The sequence below is a fragment of the Coloeus monedula genome (genome assembly GCF_965178545.1).
Source record: "Coloeus monedula genome assembly, chromosome: 8".
Lineage (NCBI taxonomy): Eukaryota > Metazoa > Chordata > Aves > Passeriformes > Corvidae > Coloeus > Coloeus monedula.
Window position 1 is genome coordinate 21,534,016 of NC_138788.1, and position 18,533 is coordinate 21,552,548.

General features: G+C 42.2%; 2 protein-coding genes across 2 annotated transcripts; one reads left to right on the top strand and one right to left on the bottom strand.

Annotated features, from left to right (window-relative positions):
- Nucleotides 1-3,312: 3,312 nt before the first annotated feature.
- Nucleotides 3,313-12,605, top strand: LOC309575658 (lysosomal acid lipase/cholesteryl ester hydrolase-like; the record flags this gene model as incomplete). Its single annotated transcript, XM_082286337.1, has 9 exons — nt 3,313-3,444; nt 4,750-4,864; nt 5,919-6,117; nt 6,743-6,852; nt 8,368-8,504; nt 9,087-9,227; nt 10,349-10,420; nt 11,314-11,382; nt 12,372-12,605. 9 exons carry the CDS (start codon nt 3,313-3,315, stop codon nt 12,603-12,605), a joined length of 1,209 nt encoding a protein of 402 aa, XP_082142463.1.
- A 2,345-nt stretch (nt 12,606-14,950) lies between these two features.
- ANKRD22 (ankyrin repeat domain 22) lies at nt 14,951-18,245 on the bottom strand (the record flags this gene model as incomplete). Its single annotated transcript, XM_082286507.1, has 5 exons — nt 14,951-15,028; nt 15,786-15,884; nt 16,720-16,797; nt 17,112-17,219; nt 17,994-18,245. The coding sequence occupies 5 exons, from the start codon at nt 18,243-18,245 to the stop codon at nt 14,951-14,953; spliced, it is 615 nt and encodes a 204-aa protein (XP_082142633.1).
- Nucleotides 18,246-18,533: the final 288 nt, after the last annotated feature.

Consider the following 18,533-nt stretch of genomic DNA (forward strand, 5'->3'; position numbering starts at 1 on the left):
TATTTCCTGTCTCCATAAAGATGTGATGTCTTGCTCTTGTGCAGCTGGTAGTAAAAATAAACAGTGTTTTTTCTCTCTCATCTGTAAGCCTATTGCTAGGCACAGAAGTGCTTCTTTGCTTGAACTAGAAGACAAAGAAGTTTGACCTGCACAAAAGGAAGAAAAAGGGCAACTATTTAATTTTTTTCTACTTGTTTTCTTCAGTCTGAGAACAAGGGAATGAATGTGCAAGTATTGAAACGTGTGCAATCCGAACCTCCTGTTCCTTCCATACAATGCATATGTATGTTTTGTTAGTGAGTAAGGCAGCATATTCTCATGCATGTTTAGTCACAGTTGCTCTTCTGGTCGGTGTGTGTATGCCTTAAAGCTTCTATATAATAAATTTTAGGTTGCTTAAGGCACAAGGATAGAAGGGCAATTTTCAGAATGGCTTGTATCTTAGCTTCACTAAATCTTAAAAGCATGCAGAGGAACTTTCAAGGGCATTTGTCTCTCTGATCTTTTTACCATCTAAGCATATTCTTTCATGATAGTTCACTATGCTCAATAGTTACTTATGACTTCATCTCACGGGATGAAATCAGCTGTTCATGTCTTTATTCCTTGAGTTTAAGGGAGCAGTGGCCTGCCAAGATTGATGCTACTTGGCCCCCTACACCTGAGTAAAAGGTTAATATCTGGAAGTCCATAAGCCATGCCAGCGAAGCCAGCTGATCACAGAGTGCGTTGAGGAAAGTTTACCTTAACAAGAGGGTTAAATAAGCCTCTTCATTGCCTCAACTAATCTTGGTAGTGATTTGAAAACAAGCTGAGATATTAGTAGAGCTTTTTCTTGCCAAATTGAAATTCCCAGTGCAGGGATAGGGAGGCATATTTTACTCCCACTAGAACAGAGTGAAACAGAAAGCAAAACAGTGTTGCACTGCCTGAGTATGAAGTTGTGAGGCTTCCTGCTTTGACAACAAAAATTAAGAAGTATTTGATATACAAAGGAAATCTAATGAAGTGTGGTTTGATGCTAGGTTTAAAGTTTTGGGTGTTTCCAAATGCTGCCTCATTTCAACTGTTTGATGACTCATGAAGCTTGACTTCTTAAAATTTGTTCTGTCAAATATAAAGGTTAAATTGAAGATCACTAAAAGTCAAAATGCATTTTCCTCGTTTAGTTCTCTCTCATCCCACAAATTCTGTTCTTCTTCCCCATTGCTTGATGGGGAATGCTTCCTTATTTTCTCTTGATCTTCATATTGAACATTCCTGAGTACAAATAAGCTTCACAGAGTACCATGTCTCATCATAGCAGATGTCTTATGCTAGAAGCAGACTCAAGAAACATGTGGCTACATGAGAACCTCTGTTCATCATTAAAAATTGCATTCTCCATGTCTAATGCCTTGTTCCAGAAAGACTTGTCTCCTGAGTCTGCTTAACTTCCTAACAAAAACTGTAAGCTTGGGTTTGAGTGCAAGCTCACTCTTGCTGGCTGCTGCTGCCTTTGCCTGCCATCCCCCCAGCAAGGCTGAATGCTCTCAAGTAGTCCTTCCCTGACAAAAAGTCCTCAGGAGCTGCTGCTAACCCCATCACTGTGCAGGCTTGTATCTCAGTGCTGGAGTTGGCATATATTTGACAATTACACCAAAATTTAATTGCAGGATGGACAGGAGGGTGAACTAACACAAAAACACCATGGTCACAGGAGCGTCTCCTCTTCTTCTGAGGAAGCCAAGCCTGCAAGAGCAGTGGTGTTCCCAGTCATTATTGGTGAGGCAATCTTACAAGATGCCATGATGAGCTGAAGCCTTACATGGCATTAAGTCCCATGGATTCTACTGGTGAACATTTAAGTCTCCTGCCTGGTCTTTATGGTCTTTATACACATGCAGAATGACGGCTACTGTTCCCCTCACAGATGTCATTCTCTCCTCACACGTTAAAGCACAGCATACAACAAAAATTTGATGTATGATGTGGCTTTTCCTGAATATGTAAGCACAGTACTGAGCTTCATGGATTAATCTTTTTTTGTGCAGTTCTTCAGAAAGAAGAAGCAAGGAGCACTGAACTTGCAAGCTCTTGCTTTTCAAAGAGTTCTTACCTATAATACCACACTCAGTAACTATCTGGGTCCCAGAATCTGTTCTTCTCTTTTCTAAGGGATGTTTGAGTCAAAATTATCTTGTTGAAAAAAAAGTCTGGGAAGCTCAGAGAGAGCAGTGTTCCTGCACTCATTGACCTGGGCTCTGGAAAATAAAAACCAAACTGGAGAGTATATCTTCTGTATGTGGAGTTGGCATAAACTGGTGCTAGATCGACTGCACTCTCAATTTCTATTCAGAAAAGCTAATCTGGAACCATCAGTCATCCCAGGAAAGAGCAAGGTCTCACTTCCCTGTGCCCAATACAAGATTTGCATTATGGACAACCATTTCTAAGAGGTAACAGAGACAGGCCCTTGGCAGAACAAAGGCAGTGTCAGGATCCGTTGCTTATTCCTCATGGCTGCTCGGCTGGTAGCCAAAAGGTAAGGCTGACTAGGAACTGACTCACGGGGATTTTGAGGAGCCACACATGGTCACCTTGTTTCCTTCATGTTCTCAGAGGAACTGATTTCAAACAGAACTTTATCATGTTCGGGGGCACATCACCCTATGAGGAAAGCACAAATGGCACTTAAGTGGTGCAAGCATGTTGCCTTAAGTCCATTAAATCTCCTCACAGGGTGCCTGAATTACTCCTGACCCCTTCATGATCTTCATTATGTGATTCCTCACCCCAGCATACCAGTGGCAGACACAAGAATAGCATTCAGTCCCAGAGGAAGAGAGGGCAGGTCTAAAGAGAGCCATCCTGAATCTCTTTCACCTCACTCCTGAGGAGACAGGAAACAAACAGTGCTTTCTTCTCCTTTCATCTCTCCTGCTGGCAGACGGTTGGAGACTGATAAAGGCAGACAAGCTGGGTGATGGTCATCTCAGGTGCTCACATTTCTTTGTCAAGCTTCTGCTAGGCTCGTGCCAAGTGCTGGCCCTGTCTACCAACCTCAGTTCCCTTGTAATCTGCAGAGTGCTCAGGCATAAGAATATGGCATGGTATGGCCAGGTGTCTTCCTCTCCTGTTCTGCAACCCTACCTGTTAAACAGGGTGAGCTGCAGCCAGCCCCTCCTCACACAAGTACTTATTCCAGCAGCCCTTGGGGAGCAGACTTTGAGCAACTTATAGGAGATTCCTCTTGGGTCTTCCTGTGGAATTCCACACCACTCTCTTCCTAACACAAGCACCCCTTCATGTGCTCTTCCACACAGCCCCAAGATGTGGTGCCTCTTCATGCTGCTCTGCTCCCAAGGAATTGCTTTTTCAGCAGGATTCACAGCAGCCTCCATCCCGAGTGCTGACACAAGCCGCTGTAAGAAGAGTCGCAACCCCGAATGTTTCATGAATGTTGTAAGTAGGGTCACCTTCTCTCCCTTTCTAAATCTTCCCTTACAGTTACATAACTAACAGTCCTTTCCAGCAAGCTAAGAAGAGCCCTTTCTGCATTTCCTGTTTCCCCACCCTGCTGTTTCCAAAACCACTGCCTCAGGGTCACTGCCACAGAGAGGGCTGGCTCTGAACATGCCAGGGACAGATGTGCCTCTTGCATGTTGCATGAAGACAGACACATAGTACTTCAATGGGGACTGCTGTCTGCTACCTTTGCTTCCAAGGCTAGGCAACTCCTCAGAACCTCCTGAGGGCCACTGGAGATCCAGACTGTGGAATTTTGATCCCAGCAGCCAGACTCAGCCCTGGACTGCAGACAGAGAACAGACTACATGCTCCAGTCCGTACCAAACTGAAAAACAGACTTCTGCTGCCTGCATTTAGGGTGAACCCCAACAGATATATGATAAATATGGAGCTGTGTCATGCCTCACGATACCTGTTTGCAGTCAGCTTTCTCAACACATGTTGGTATTTCAGGCTACTACATAAGGGGAGGAGTGCAAACCTGGCAAGAGAACAAAGAACCCTCCAGCACTAGCCTGAGGAAACCTTGATTCTTCTATCCAAACAGTCTGGGCTGCCACAGAGAAGAATTCCTTTGCAGTGGAAGCAAAGGCTGGTTTCTTATCTCAAGTGAAGCCAAGGCCTGCCCTTCCATAACAAACTGTTTGCTCAGAACAGTGGTAAGGGAGGTTGAACCCCTTCTACGGATTCTCACAATGCAAACTAATCAAAGGTGCCTTGCCCTGAGTCACCAAAGATTTTCTCAGAGTTTATGCATAATTAGGTGTAGGTGGTCTCACTAGTTCCTTTGACTAGATCTCCACCCTTGTTTGCCCTGCCTGCATGGCTTGCCTAGCCACGCTTTGACAAGAAAGTATTCATTATGGACCGTCCCCACAGCTTTTGACATCGTCTTATTACAGATATGGCTGTGTCTTTAATCTGTAGAAACTGTGCAATCCTAATCAGCCTTGCATAACATGGCAAACTATCTCCCAGAAGGGAGTTAGTCACTCAGCACAGTTCTGCTTTATCCCATAACAGGGGGCTGAAAAACAGACAATCACCAGCTAAACAGGTCTGAAGAGGACTTTGCTTCATCTTTTTACAAGGCCTGTAGTGTTTATTCTCAGCCATGGTCTGTGTGGCCAGGGTCTTACACTACCACCATAGCACATCCCACATGCACACTGCTCATCTTGGTTAGGCTCCAGAACAGGACAACTGGCATGTTAACAAACTCTCCTTTGACTTTCCCAGAGTGAAATTATCCGATGTCATGGATACCCCAGCGAGGAATATGAAGTTACAACAGAGGATGGATACATTCTTGGCGTTTACAGAATTCCCGCTGGGAGGAATGACCAAAATACAGGTGTGACACAGTTATAGGGCACAAGGAAGGTCTGAGAGCCAACTCTTACATGGATTCCCCGTCTTTCCCCTCTGCACCTGCAATGGCATGCTCCATACCTTTCCATCTCCACAAGAATACCTAGTCAGAAAGGTGACTCCAATACTGAATCCATCTGAAGTCAGCACATTCAGTGTCTCTGTCCTTACTTCAGACTTTTCTAATAATTGTGTTATATCCAAGGGTTGGGTTTGGGTTTTTTTTCCCTCAGTCTGGCAGGTAGACTGGTAAACTGGATTTGGGAAGGTTTTGCATTAACAACCTAAATAATATACATATAAAATAGTAGCCTGACTACAAAGCCTCTGAGGTTAGGCATGTGAATATTAATTCCCAGGCTTCTGAAGGACAGAGATATTCTTAAGGAAGGAGGTAAGAAATCAGGTAGTCAGTGAAAAGCAAATGCATTTCATCAGTTTCATCACATTTTCTGAATTGAATAAAAATTTCTAGCTGGATTTTGAGGTACCCTGGATACTGCTACTTTAACTATTAGTCCTTGTTAGTATTATAGAATTATTTATTTGGATGCCTTCCCCTAAAGAGATCTCTTTTGGAAATCATTTGGACCATCCGGACTCTCAAAGTGAGGCTATCCGAGTTAGATCAGGGGCCTCTCAGCCTTGCTCAGTGGTTGCCTAAGCATGGATTTCCTTCTTTGGATTAATTTTTCTTTGTCTTCCATGCACTGTTATGCCTTCAGCAGTTTTCAGCTTTGAGTAGATGGTTTCAGCATAGGGGCTGTAAGTTGGCTTTCCAGTGCAAGAGGAGGTAGCACAGGCATCCCCAGTAAATTCTTTATTTGCCAGACCTGTCATAAAATGGTTATGAAATGTCATTAAATGGTTTCTGCTTGCATGGAAAAAATTCTTCAGGTTTCTCAAACCAATATCTATGCATAGTTCTCCTGGGAGATTCTTGAATGGGGAAACCTCTCACAGACTGAACTCTGCAATCCAATATTAAATACACATTAATTGCTGTTCCAATATAAGAATATTTTCATGTTTTTCAGGGCAAAGGCCTGCCGTGTTCCTACAGCATGCTTTTCTAGGAGATGCTACTCACTGGATTTCCAACTTGCCCAACAACAGCTTGGGCTTCCTCCTCGCAGATGCTGGCTATGATGTCTGGTTGGGAAACAGCCGAGGGAACACTTGGTCTTTAAAACACAAGACTCTTAAGCCCTGCCAGAAAGAGTTCTGGCAGTTCAGGTACTCAGTAGAGAGAAAAAGACTCAAAAGACTCAACATAGAAACTCCAGGGGGACTAGATATCTTCAGCCTGATGGCTTTTACCTGAACCAGCATAAGAATAGGATCTACATCAACCCAGGAGAGTAAAGAACCAGAAAAAGAAGGATGCTCACTACTACTCAGAGCTGGGAGGATGGGCTGGGAAAGAGATTTCAGAGACTGGGAAATGAAATGGGATGCTGAGGAAAAGGGAGACAGTACTGTGAGAGGGAGAGCAACAACCTCAGCTGGAACATGCTGAGCAGCCTTGTCTAGAAATCGGATCTCTCACAGTTGAATTCAACCAAGTGAGAAATGTGTTTTGTAACATGTGCAGGCGAAAGCACTGAATAAATTCAGTTCCCCAAGGGCTGCAGCTGTCAGATGAAACTGGCACCTCCTCCACAGAGAGCCCAAGGCATCAGGCAGCCAGGCTGTACAGCTGCACCCCTCTGCCCACTTCCCCAGCTCAAGCACGGATGCAGACACACTGTGCAACCTCCTCCTTCAATGGGTCCTGCTTGGTGCAATGAACAAAACTGACAATCAGTAACTCACTGTGATAGTCAAATTGTCTGCCAGCTTTTTGTGTTTCTCCCTGTAGCTTCGATGAAATGGGTAAATACGATATTCCAGCAGAGCTGTACTTCATCATGAATAAAACCGGACAGAAGGATGTTTACTATATTGGTCACTCTGAAGGGTCAGCTTCAGGTAACATCAGGAGAATTTTTCACAACCATTGGTGTTCCTCTTTGATCAGTAGGTGACTGTCCCCACTGATTCTGTTGTTTTTCTAGTTTCTAGAGACTTAGAAAAACATAGAGATTTTTCTGGGTTGAGACTTGGAAAATGTGCAAAACTTTTCTAAAATCAGATTTGGTTACCCTTAATAAGGAAATAAACTTAATAGAGGATGCAGTGATAGTTCAACTTTTTAAATAATTACATAGAACATAGAAATGGTCATTTACTGGGTACTTCTGGTACTGGCATTGGGTATTTTTCTCAGCAACAGGAATTTACATGAAGTTCTTCTGTATTAAAACAGACAATTAGAATCATAGAACCGTAGAACATCCTGAGCTGGAAGGGACATACAAGAATCACTGAAGGCCAACTCCTGGCCCTGCCCAGGCCAGCCCCAATGTTTACGCCATGTGCCTGAGAGCAGTGTCCAAATACTTCTTGAACTCTGGCAGAACTGGTGCTGTGAACACTTCCTTGGGAAGCTTGTTCTTGTGAATAGGATTGAAAAATAAAAAAGATGAAACGGTCCATAAAATAATCTAAATTAATACATTAATTTAAATTAAATTGCTTGAAGGCAAGGAAAAATAATCTCAACATTACTAAGTCATGGCTTAGTGTCAATCTTACAACTTAAATCGTAGTTCATGAGTGGCTGTAACTGGCCACATTGCTGTTTGAAAACAGTGCCAGAGACCAAAAATTAGGAAAGCAAAAATATTAGTAGTTTATTTTCTCTTAGGTGCAGCTTTTGTTATTACTCAGTTCATGGCCCCTAAATGCAGCTAACTTTCTGTTAGCATCAGTTGAAAGTTCTTGGTGTTTATGGTTTATGTGTAAGATCCATGAATGAACATAGATTAGAAAGTAGCAACTGTCAGTTCATTAGTGTAAACAACCCAGAAAAAAAAAATTAAATGTGGAAAAATCATATATTGTCACAAATTCTGACCTTTTTTTTCTTTGCCTCTCGTAAGACTATTTAAAGACCCTCATGGCAAAATAAACTAACCATCTAGGTTTTCTTCATCTGCCTGTGATGCAAATAATTGCTTGAAAACACAAAAAGCTCCCACTATTTAGCTAATTATTCTATAGTTTCATGAAAGCATAAACATGCATAGATCTTTAGAGACTCTAATTAGAAAAACTCATTTTTTATGAGAGTTCCTTGAACTTTAGAGGGAATTGGTGTTATCTCCAAAACCTCACTGACACGTTGCCTACAAAAACTGTTCTGATAATGACAATGCCCAGACATGCTCTAAACCTCAAAATGAACTTTGCCTCCTAAATAAAATTAGTTTGAGGACTTAGCTCCAACACTTTTCTTGGGTGAAACATGCAGCACAAACGTGAACAACAGACAATGGGCTGAAAATCTACTATCATTTCTTGTTTGTTATCTGCTGTTTATGTCTTTAATTTGTCTGTGGAGGATATCTTCACTAACTCAGCCTGTCTCTTTTGTATTTGCAGGCTTCATAGCATTTTCTACATACCCTGAGCTGGCTAAACGGGTGAAAGTGTTCTTTGCTGTGGGCCCAGTAACTGTATGCTCACATGCTACAAGCCCTCTGATTAAGTTAACAAATTTTCCTGAACCACTGCTCAGGGTATGTAATTTTTTCTTCTAAGAGGTCCAATGCCTCACTAACCTTCACAGGGTTCACTCAACCTGAGACCAAGCATTCCCAAACAAGTGACATGCTGACACTGAGCTCTGGATGAATTGAGTGGTCTCAAAAACTCTGTTCCCAAATCCTGTGGGGAAAATAGTCAGGATATTAAACTTGTAGCAGCAGCTCCCAGTGAAGTAGGAGACTTGTGAAACACTGTCTTGTTTTAGAACTCCTGCTGTTTAACTAAAATTTTGCTGGCCTCATGCAGGAGGAACTAAACCAGAACTGCAGTAACAGACATGATGATCTTTGGGACTTTAAAAAGGAGTTGGCATTAAGGTCAGCACACCAGAAATGGAAGGATGGCTTCCTCAAGGATTGGTGGTAGTAATATGAAGGAGGAAGAATAAATTATGCTCTTTGGGAAATGGGGTGTTTTGAGGGGTACTGTGAGGGTAAGCTGTTCCAGAAATCTTTGAATACTGTGTTATGAAGGCTAGGCTATTAGCAACAATTTCCTGCATAAAATTCTTCTGTAAGAAGAAAAAAAGGTGTTGCACTTTTCCTTTCCCTCAGTTAGTACTTGGCTGCAAAGGAGTTGCGCACCAGATCGAATTTCTGAAAGGACCCGTGACACAGCTCTGTACAAGCCTGGATAAGTTTTGTGCCCATGTTCTGTGTTACATAGCTGGAGGCAGCATCAAAAATATCAACACGGTAAGTATATGCAAGAACACCTACTCATGGTAAAACTAAAGGGATTTTGGAAGGTACATTTGTTCACTCCATCCTTGTCTGGTTACCGTCACGCATGTAAACACACCTAAACCACAGCACAGTTCTCAGCAGGCTGAGGGAATGCCAGGACATTGTGTACTGCCAACAGCAGCAGCATGGCTAGGGCTAGGGATGGGTGGGACCAACAACGAGGCACATTCCAATGCCAGAAAGAAACAACTGAGTCCAAATTGGAGCTATATTGCTTATATCAAGATGTACCCTCTTTTGGGGCTAAGCCAACCAGATTTTGGTCACAAGCCGATGTTCTTTAAAAAGAGACAATGAGTGATGAAGTCAGAGTTCTTGGCAATACAGTTGCTAGTTTCCTTCCTTAGTATATAGACTCTGGGGGTCCTCTGAACACTGAAATACCTAAAAGACAGGGAAAAAACTCTCTTTCTTAATTTTCAGACTATTTGCACGGTACCAAAGACTATTGTAAGGGGCATTTTCCTGGTTTTGTTGACCTTAGAACTGGGCCCAACAGCTCAGTCCACAAGGTGTAGAGCTACAGAAAGCCTTTCCACTGTGCTGAGGAGTGCAGCACACCTACAGTGGGATTCACAAACCCTTGTGCATCAGTCAGAGGGGACAGGAGAGACAAGAGTTTTCCCTCTGTTTGCCAATCTGTGAACACTGTGGTGCCAATCCCCTTTACAGTGGCGAAAGTATGCAAAAGCTGGCCTGTATAATGTTTATTACTGCAGTATCTGTAACAACTGGGCCCATTTTTTCATCTATAATCCTTTTTAAAAGTACATATAGGAAAGCAGTTGGAATCAAAGGTTCAATGCAAAAGCAATAGCAGCTTTTGAATTGCAGAGCTAAAGCATTAAGGGTATTTCCTGCCTTGCTTAAGTCACTAATGTGGTTCTCAGTGCAAGATAACATAGCTGAGGAAGAATCCAGGGAGATGGAGTTGGAACACCTCCTTAACAGAACTATAAAAAATGTTTTGTAAGCTGACTTCTTTAATATTAGAAACTCACTTCCGTCACAGTTTTATTCTGTCACAGCACTGGATCTCTGTCTTTATAAGATTTCTGCTTTCTCTCCAGAGTCGAGTAGATGTGTACGTAGGACATTCCCCTGCTGGAACATCAGTACAGAACATTATTCATTGGCAACAGGTATAACTGTACATTGACATGTAAACAGTCTCTTACTGCTGCTTTTTATGCAACTGACAGCCTGCAGGAAAATCCAGAGGCTTTGGATTTGGGAAAATTACCATCATACCTTCTCACCTACTGCCTTGAACATGTGCACATTTAATGCGGTATAGAATATAGATGTGCTCCTGAAGACAAGCATTCCCAGCAGGAGATGAACACAAAACTTGGACAGCTAGTGACTCTATGATCTATTTTGCCAGCCTCTAACAAAATCAGGTGCATAAAAAGCAAAGACAGATACAGGAAGATAAAATAGCAAAGACAATGCACCATACAGATTTTTAGCACATACCCAGCTACTTAAATCCTTGAAGCAAAGGTTTTCTAAACTAATAGACACTGACTTTCTATCACCCTTTATTACACAGCACTCACAAATGAAATTACTTGTCACGTTTGTGCAAAGAATTAAATTACTAAAACAAACAAAACACCTCCAGGTATTCATTCCCCAGTCCTACATGGCATATTGCACTAGACTTGTAATAGCCCTGACACGTTTTAGGCACCCAGGTTCTCTTTCTGTGTGACAACTGAACCCAACTCTGCATGACAAATAGGGACCCCAACTTTAGGTACCTAAGGTAGTAAAACAAGAGTTTAAGTAATAAAATATGCTGAGGCTGGAATATAAGGATCAGGACAGAAATCTAGCAAGAGAAAAGGTAAGGAAACCACTTACCTTGTGATCTATCCTCAGTACCCTGGAAGCCTGCAGCCAGAGGAATGTGTGGGAGTAACTCACAGTCCACTACCTGAGCCTTGGCTTAACTCACAGGCAGGAATATCCCTCCTTCACTCTACTTCTTCATCTCTCATCACTTTTATTCTGTATTTTCTTTTAAAAGGTAGCACATACAGACAAGTTTCAAGCTTATGACTATGGCTCTAAGGAAAACTTGAAGAAATACAACCAGGTAAGGCAAAATGGCTTCCCTGAGAACTCCTCCTTGGGTCTTGGTAAAACTAGAAATAGAAAAATTCAAATTTTAGCACCTGTGAGTACTAACAAGGGGGAGAGTGGTCTCAGATAATGTTTCAGCTGAGTCACACACAAGTGTAAAAGCCTATTCACAAACAAGGCAGAGATAGACCCTTGCAGACAATTAACAGAAGTTAATTTTGCTTCCCCTACCAATGCAGAGGTGTGCCCAGTGACACGTTAACTTACATGTCATTGCAAAAATGAATAAGAACCATACCCAGATCCTAGGACTGGGTGAACACAGAGCTCTTCACTTCTCCAAAAATCCTCAAAGTTTGCCTTTCATTTAAGAGAGGAAATGGATCTCAGAGCTACAGTGACCTCTCCAGTGGACTGGCAATCATTTCACTTTTAAGCAGCACATTTGACTTGCAGTGTCCTGTGCTGTACCAAAATGCTGCTTTTCACAAACAGAAAGGCTCCAGAGCTACAATCAGCCACTTCCGTCTTGCACACTGTCTCAGAAATTTTCTAGATTGAAATTATAAATGACCAAATTATTTCCTTGGCACTTAAATTCCAAGCATAAAAACTAAGACCAAAAGTTGCATTTCATGCCCCCAAAAAACTTACAGATCTTCCCACTCTGAATATACACAGGAAAAATCTCCACAGTCCATCACAGATAAATACCAACACTGCTCTTTCCCTGCCCACACCTCTGAGGAGTGCAAGCTGGAGTCAATCTGCAAGACAACTCTTAGCCATGCTTTATAGAAAGAACCAGAATAGGATGGGTTATTCCATAGACAGGGACTGGGGTTAGGGCAATGAACAATAAGAGGGTGGCCTTCATCCTTATGGTTTGACTGTAGGCAGTGCAGAAGAAAAAAGCAAAGAGAGATGCTTGCACAGAAACCTTTCTCTAAACACAGCTTCTGCTACAACAGCACTCACTCAGCTCTCCTCCCTGTCCCACAGACTGCTCCTCCTGTGTACAAGATAGAGGAGATAAGGACACCAACTGCTGTTTGGAGCGGTGGAGAGGACAAATTTGCAGACCCAAAAGACATGGCAAGGCTACTTCCTCGGATCACTAATCTCATTTACCACGAGCATTTTCCTGCATGGGGACATCTTGATTTCATCTGGGGCCTTGATGCAACTGAGAAAATGTATCTGAAAATCATTGAACTAATGAAAAAATATTTTTGAAACCATGAGCAGAGTGTTGTTTGTAAAAACCTCCAAAATTTCTATTTGGCAATAAGGGTGATATCTGGGGAAGAGCTAAACACACAGACACACATAATGGATACCTGTATAGGTATTTATTTATTCTTATTTATTTCTTGCTTTCCTCATAATTTGAGGTTTTCCATGATGTTATTGTGACTGCTGTCTTCCTGGGAAGTTTGAGGTATATAAGAATGAAAGCTGAAAATATTTATATATTTGAGTACATACTGCAGGGATCACTGAATTTCAACAGTTTTTATTTCTACAAGACTAATTTTTCTAAGCCTGAATTCTTTTGTTCTCATATATATCTTATGTACCCATTCTCATGCCCAGTTTTTGTCTTCCTATGGAGACCCAAAAGTGTGATTCGATCATTTCTCTGTTGAAATGAACACTTTTGTTTAAATTAAATTATTGATCCCCTTGACAGAGAACTTGGCTTTTTTTTCTCCCTCCTCAAATTACCCTTTAATGTCAACACAACCAAAGACCTTCAAGCACAAGAAGCTGAGCAGACAATAGATGACTACCAAACATCAAGCAGTGAGAATCAAGGAGTCCAACCTTAAAAATTTGTAGACATATTCCTCTGTCCTCCATGCCTAAAAATCACCCAAATGTTTGTTCACACACTCTGAACCCCTCACAATTTCAAAGACCACGGATGGCAGCTGTGGAATATGGAGATGTAGACCCATCCAGCAAGGTGCACTCGAGGAAACAGAACTTCTACCCTATGAATTATTCTTCATGCTGGCAATGAAGCTGTTGCAAGCACTCTGAGCTGTCAGCATTCACTTTTACACAGCTCTGTGTCTGGACCATTCTTCATTCAAGCAGTTCCTAAGCCGTGGGAAAGCAGTTGGATGTTCTCCCTTTATAGCCACTAGGCCTAAGAGATGGTGTCTTCATAATCCATGCAAGTGCCTCCCATCTTCTCACCTACAAGCTGCTCTGGAGTGTCTGTCCCCAGGTTACACACAAAGTGTTCATTATTACAGGCTCCAACAAGGAGCTTTGTTTTGTGGGGTGTTTCTGGCTGCAGCCTCAAGCTCACCTTGTCCAGACAAGACCTTTTGTAGCTGGAGTTGACATCCAATACAATAGTTACACTGAAAAACAGATCTGTCTTTTTACACAGGAAAAATACACCAGCTTGTCCACACACCAGCTGTAGCACCCATTAGCAGTGCTGATCACAGCACCTATGTTCTGCACTTCTGACAGCTTACAGGAAAAGGCCAAAATTGTCCAAAAAATAAAGATCCATTAGACTAAGGAGGCACAATACAGCAGTGTACAAAAAGAGTAACCCTTTTGCTGCTGCATTATTAAATCACAAAGCACTGGGCCATTCTAATAGATTGCTCACTACTGCAGGTTTTCTTCTGCCTTCACCTATGCAAGAGAAGACTCATGGATATATTATTACTATGATTGGTATTATCCCCTGCTGCATGCACCACTCTGTACAGCATGCTGTCCTGTGTAGTCCCCTGGGAAGGATACATCTGGCTTCCATCAACAGCATTTCATTTATTGACTCTTCTTTTTAGTACACTGTTTATATTGGAAAGGCAGTCCAGAGACCTGTTTCTCTACTGGGCCAAACATATTTTCATTACTACTTCTTAGTGCATTAAAGTGATCTGGGAATTGAATTTCTTTACGGTCTCCAGCAAGGCACTGAATCTATTTTTGCTGTTTCTTAGATGGAAAAAGAGAAGATAATCCTACCCTTGTAGCAACACAGTGAGAATTAAGGTGTGTGAAAATCGTAGGAAGGATGGAAGGAGGAAGGGCTCAACTGAGAGATCTGTTTTCCCAGCGGCTCCCATTGTAGAAAGAGAAATAACAAGAGGAAGGGTACCAGACTTTTTATAACTGCTATAGCATATTGTTTAGTTACCCTATGGAACAAGTAACACACTCTAAAGGAGATTTTATTTTTACATTGGCTGCCAACCATTGTATGCAGTGGTTTAGGCTTCCAGGTATTTTATAGCTAGCTTTCAAAATCCACAGTCTGTAGAAGTCAAGCAATAAAATTGATGAAGCAAATGGGAAGGGCAATATTTTGGGCACTATTGTAATAATTCATGGCTTAGTAAAATAAAATGAACTTTTTTCAGCCCACACATGGCCTTGGGGTACTGACAAATCTCACAGAAAATTGTCCAAGTCTGCAACAAGGAATGGGTGGATGCAGACCGAGTCTTTATCGAGTATCAGCCCCCATCCTCTGCAGGACTTCTGCTGTTGTGAAAGGTGGTTTGTCAGATGAGGTAATTTTCTGCAGGCTTGAGAGTCCTTGATGGCTAAGAATCTTTTTCTATCATGCTTTCAATGTTGTGGAACTGTAATCTTCTTGCTATATCTAAGGGAGTCTCCCCATCCTGAAAGAAACACATGAAATACATTGCAATATGATAGATAGGGGTCAAGTACAAAGAGATTTCCTGACTTTGCCACCTGTGTAAGGTCCCATGTCACTTCTGCTCTAAAACAAAGGTTTCAGGACATGCTGGGTCTAATACTACTCCAGACAAAGACAGGAGCAGAGACCTCCCCTACAGTAGGGACAGCCTTTCCACTGTTTCCTGGGAGTAGCAGAATCTTAGCTCAGCTAAGATTTGACTTCCAGAGCAACATGGATAATACACTGCTCACCTCAACTCAGGAGTGCAGATACTCCCAGGTCAATATCGATTTGGGCAAGACTTGAGCTGTTCTGGTGGCAGAAGCAGCTTGACTTAGCCTCTCAGAAGAAGGGTCCTCAACAGCACAAAAAGCACCTAGGAAGACTTTTATCCCTCCCCTGCAGCCTATATCTTAGGAACAACTGTGGAGTAGCTCTGAGCTAAGAAGAGGCAACATAAAGGTAGCTAAGAGATGTGCCAAGCCCCTGCTAATCCAGGGGACACAGGCAGCATTTACTGGTAGAAATCCAGCAGTGAAGGTTTCATACTTTGAAGTTGCTCTTGTCAACAAAGGCAATGGAACAAATGTTTCATACCAAACAGGAAACAAATTGGCTGCCAGAAAGCTGTGCACCCTTCTCCTTAAACTACTGTGCACCAGCTAAAGCCTACAATGTACTTACTGGTTCACCACCGTGAGGAGCAAATACAGTTATCAACTCCACCTTCTTACCTGATTCTTTACAGAAGTGTCTGCATGAGCTTCAAGCAGTAGAGGAATGACTGCCTGGTTTTTCATTTCACAAGCATAGTGAAGAGCTGTGCTGCCAGACTGAAGGGAAGCAGAAGCAGATGAGTTTTATTTCTATACTAAACTTCTTTAGTAGACCTTAGCTAAGTAGGAGTACCTGTATCATTTTCCCCCTAACAGCTGGATACAGAACACACATACCATTTTCTGTCACAATACACTACACAGAAAAACAAATACATTATCATGAGAACAACAGGAACGAAAAAAATCATTCCTTCCCTGAGATGCAACTGCTAAAACAGGTTTGGCACATTAGCAGGAAGCCAATAATTTTGGAGGATTCCATAATCTTGGTCTCAGAAACTGTTTTAAACTATACTGTTTGCTTGCACTTCATGTTTTACAACTCGGTTGCTGATAAAATTGGGGTTTCTCCTTTTGTGCCTTAGAGTAGAGGAGCTCTTTACCACACCCAGGTAGGCTAGTGGATACATAACTCTGTGTAGGAAAGATCAGCACACTCTGAAGACCAAGAGAAGACACAGGGTCTTGCCTTGCAGCCCACAAATCTGTTCCAGTTCAAAAACTTATAAATGCTGATAAACTCAGATGCTTATATCTCTAGAATCTTTACAGAATCAAATATTTAATACATAGGTACTTCAGCCCAGTTTGCCTGGATTGAGGACATTGGTCAGAAAGGGAGAATAGTTGATCAGGGGGCAATTACTTCTGTATACATTACAAAACTATTGCCTAAGTGTCAAGGGGAAACACTGAGTCTTCCTGGTACATCAGTCAGTTCAGTTCCCGATGCTCCTACTCCAACTATGTTGCTAGAAGGTTCTGTAGTCTGTTTTTAGTATTGTTGCCTGCATGTGAGCCACACTTGCATTTGTATAAACCCACTTACAGAGTCTGTAGCATTCACATCAACTCCAGCTCTAAGCAACATCTTGACCAGGTGTTCATTCTGTTTTGTCTTTGAGACCTGTTTGGTGCAAGAGAAAGAGTTACACAGAAAAACAGTTCATCTGCATATAGTCTTAAGTACATTTGTGCTAAATACCGTGTTTTTTCCAAAAAGAGGAGTGGTCTTTGAAAATGCCAGACTGATGCAGTAATACAATCCTGTCCTTCATCAGCTACATTCACAGCAAAATCCCTGCTCCTTCTGTTGTACACGTTCAGTCTGGTTTTAAGAAAGCAGTCCATATTCTATACAGGTTCCTGGCCTGAAATACTGCCATGAAAGTGTGATTGAGGGAAAGATACAGGGTCATTCCTTCTTCCATCCAGACTCACCATGAGAAGATATCCAATAAGCATAACTGGCATGAGGATTATGATGAGCACGTAGTCAAGGAAGGTAAACCGTTTCCTCACAGCATAATGGAGGCAAGTGCGGTCCTTCTAAACACAAAATAACTCTGATTAGTACCAGATTCAGTGACCTCACTTTGTTTAATATTGATAAGAGTAGACCATTTTAAATTCCACAAGCTTTCTTTTAGACTATCTAATAGGAATACTGCTGTGATTTTCAAGCAGAAATAGACACATGCATCTTGCTTCCTTCAAGTAGAGGCACGTTTAACACATAGACGGGCATGGAAATCAGACTACACGTGAAAGGAGGATGTGGGATCCAAAGGATTCCATGTGTACACGGGCAAACTTGGACCTGGCTGCAGAGATTCAAAGGAGAGAGTGGGTATCTCATGTGGCTGCTGCTGCCTCACAGCAAGTTAAACCAGCAGGAGGGATTGCCACAGCCCCCCTTCTTAAGGAGGTGCTGGTTACTGAAGCAAGGACGTGAGACCTTAGGACATCTCCTTTGGGACACTAGAGAAATACAGGAAAGTAGCAATAACCAACACAGATTCCTATTGAGAACAGAGTTTAAAAAAAAATGTTTGAATACCGAATATATACCAAAGCAACTAAAGGGCAGGGCTGTAAAGCATGCTACAGTGTTAAACTTGCTACAGGTAGTCAAAACGGAGATGGACAAACTAAGTTACACAGGGCCCCAAAATAAGCAGAGAAGCTTTTTTGTTTCACCTGTTTCTCCACACATGCCTCAGTAGGAAACAAACTTGAGGTTTGTCTGTGCTTGCCAGTGTCCCCACTGGCATTCCAAGAATCTGAACAGTCACTGCAAAGGAAGAGTCAGTGGCCACTTACCTTATTTCTGAGGTTGACATCAGCATGTTTTCTAAGAAGATAATTAACTATCCTGTTGTTTCCTTGTTTACATGCACAAATTAAAGGGGTGTCTCCACTGAAGCTGTCCTGGACATTCAGATAGTTGCCGTTGCGCTCCAAAAGGAGATGAACTTTATTGAAATCGTTGTTGTAAGCTGCCTGACAGATGGGCTGAAGTGAGAAGATAATATGCATCAGCACGTGTTTCACTATGACATCCATACTTCCCATTCCAGCTTACTACATGTGTGTCCCAAAATACTTGACAGAGGCTGTAGTTCTTGGTGCCTTCCGGAAGATGGTGGTAGGAGACACTCCTGCAGCTGCTACAGAGATCTCAGCCCTCAGCCCCAGAAGTCACAGCCTTTGCACAATGGAATGGATTTTCTGTTCATTTTGGATGCTACTTCTATAATCCAAGAAATAAATCCTATTTATTTGCAGCCATTAGGAAAAAAAACCAAAACCGGCTTCCACTCTCACAGGAGCTGGTCACTGCATTAAGCAGCAAGCAGGGAC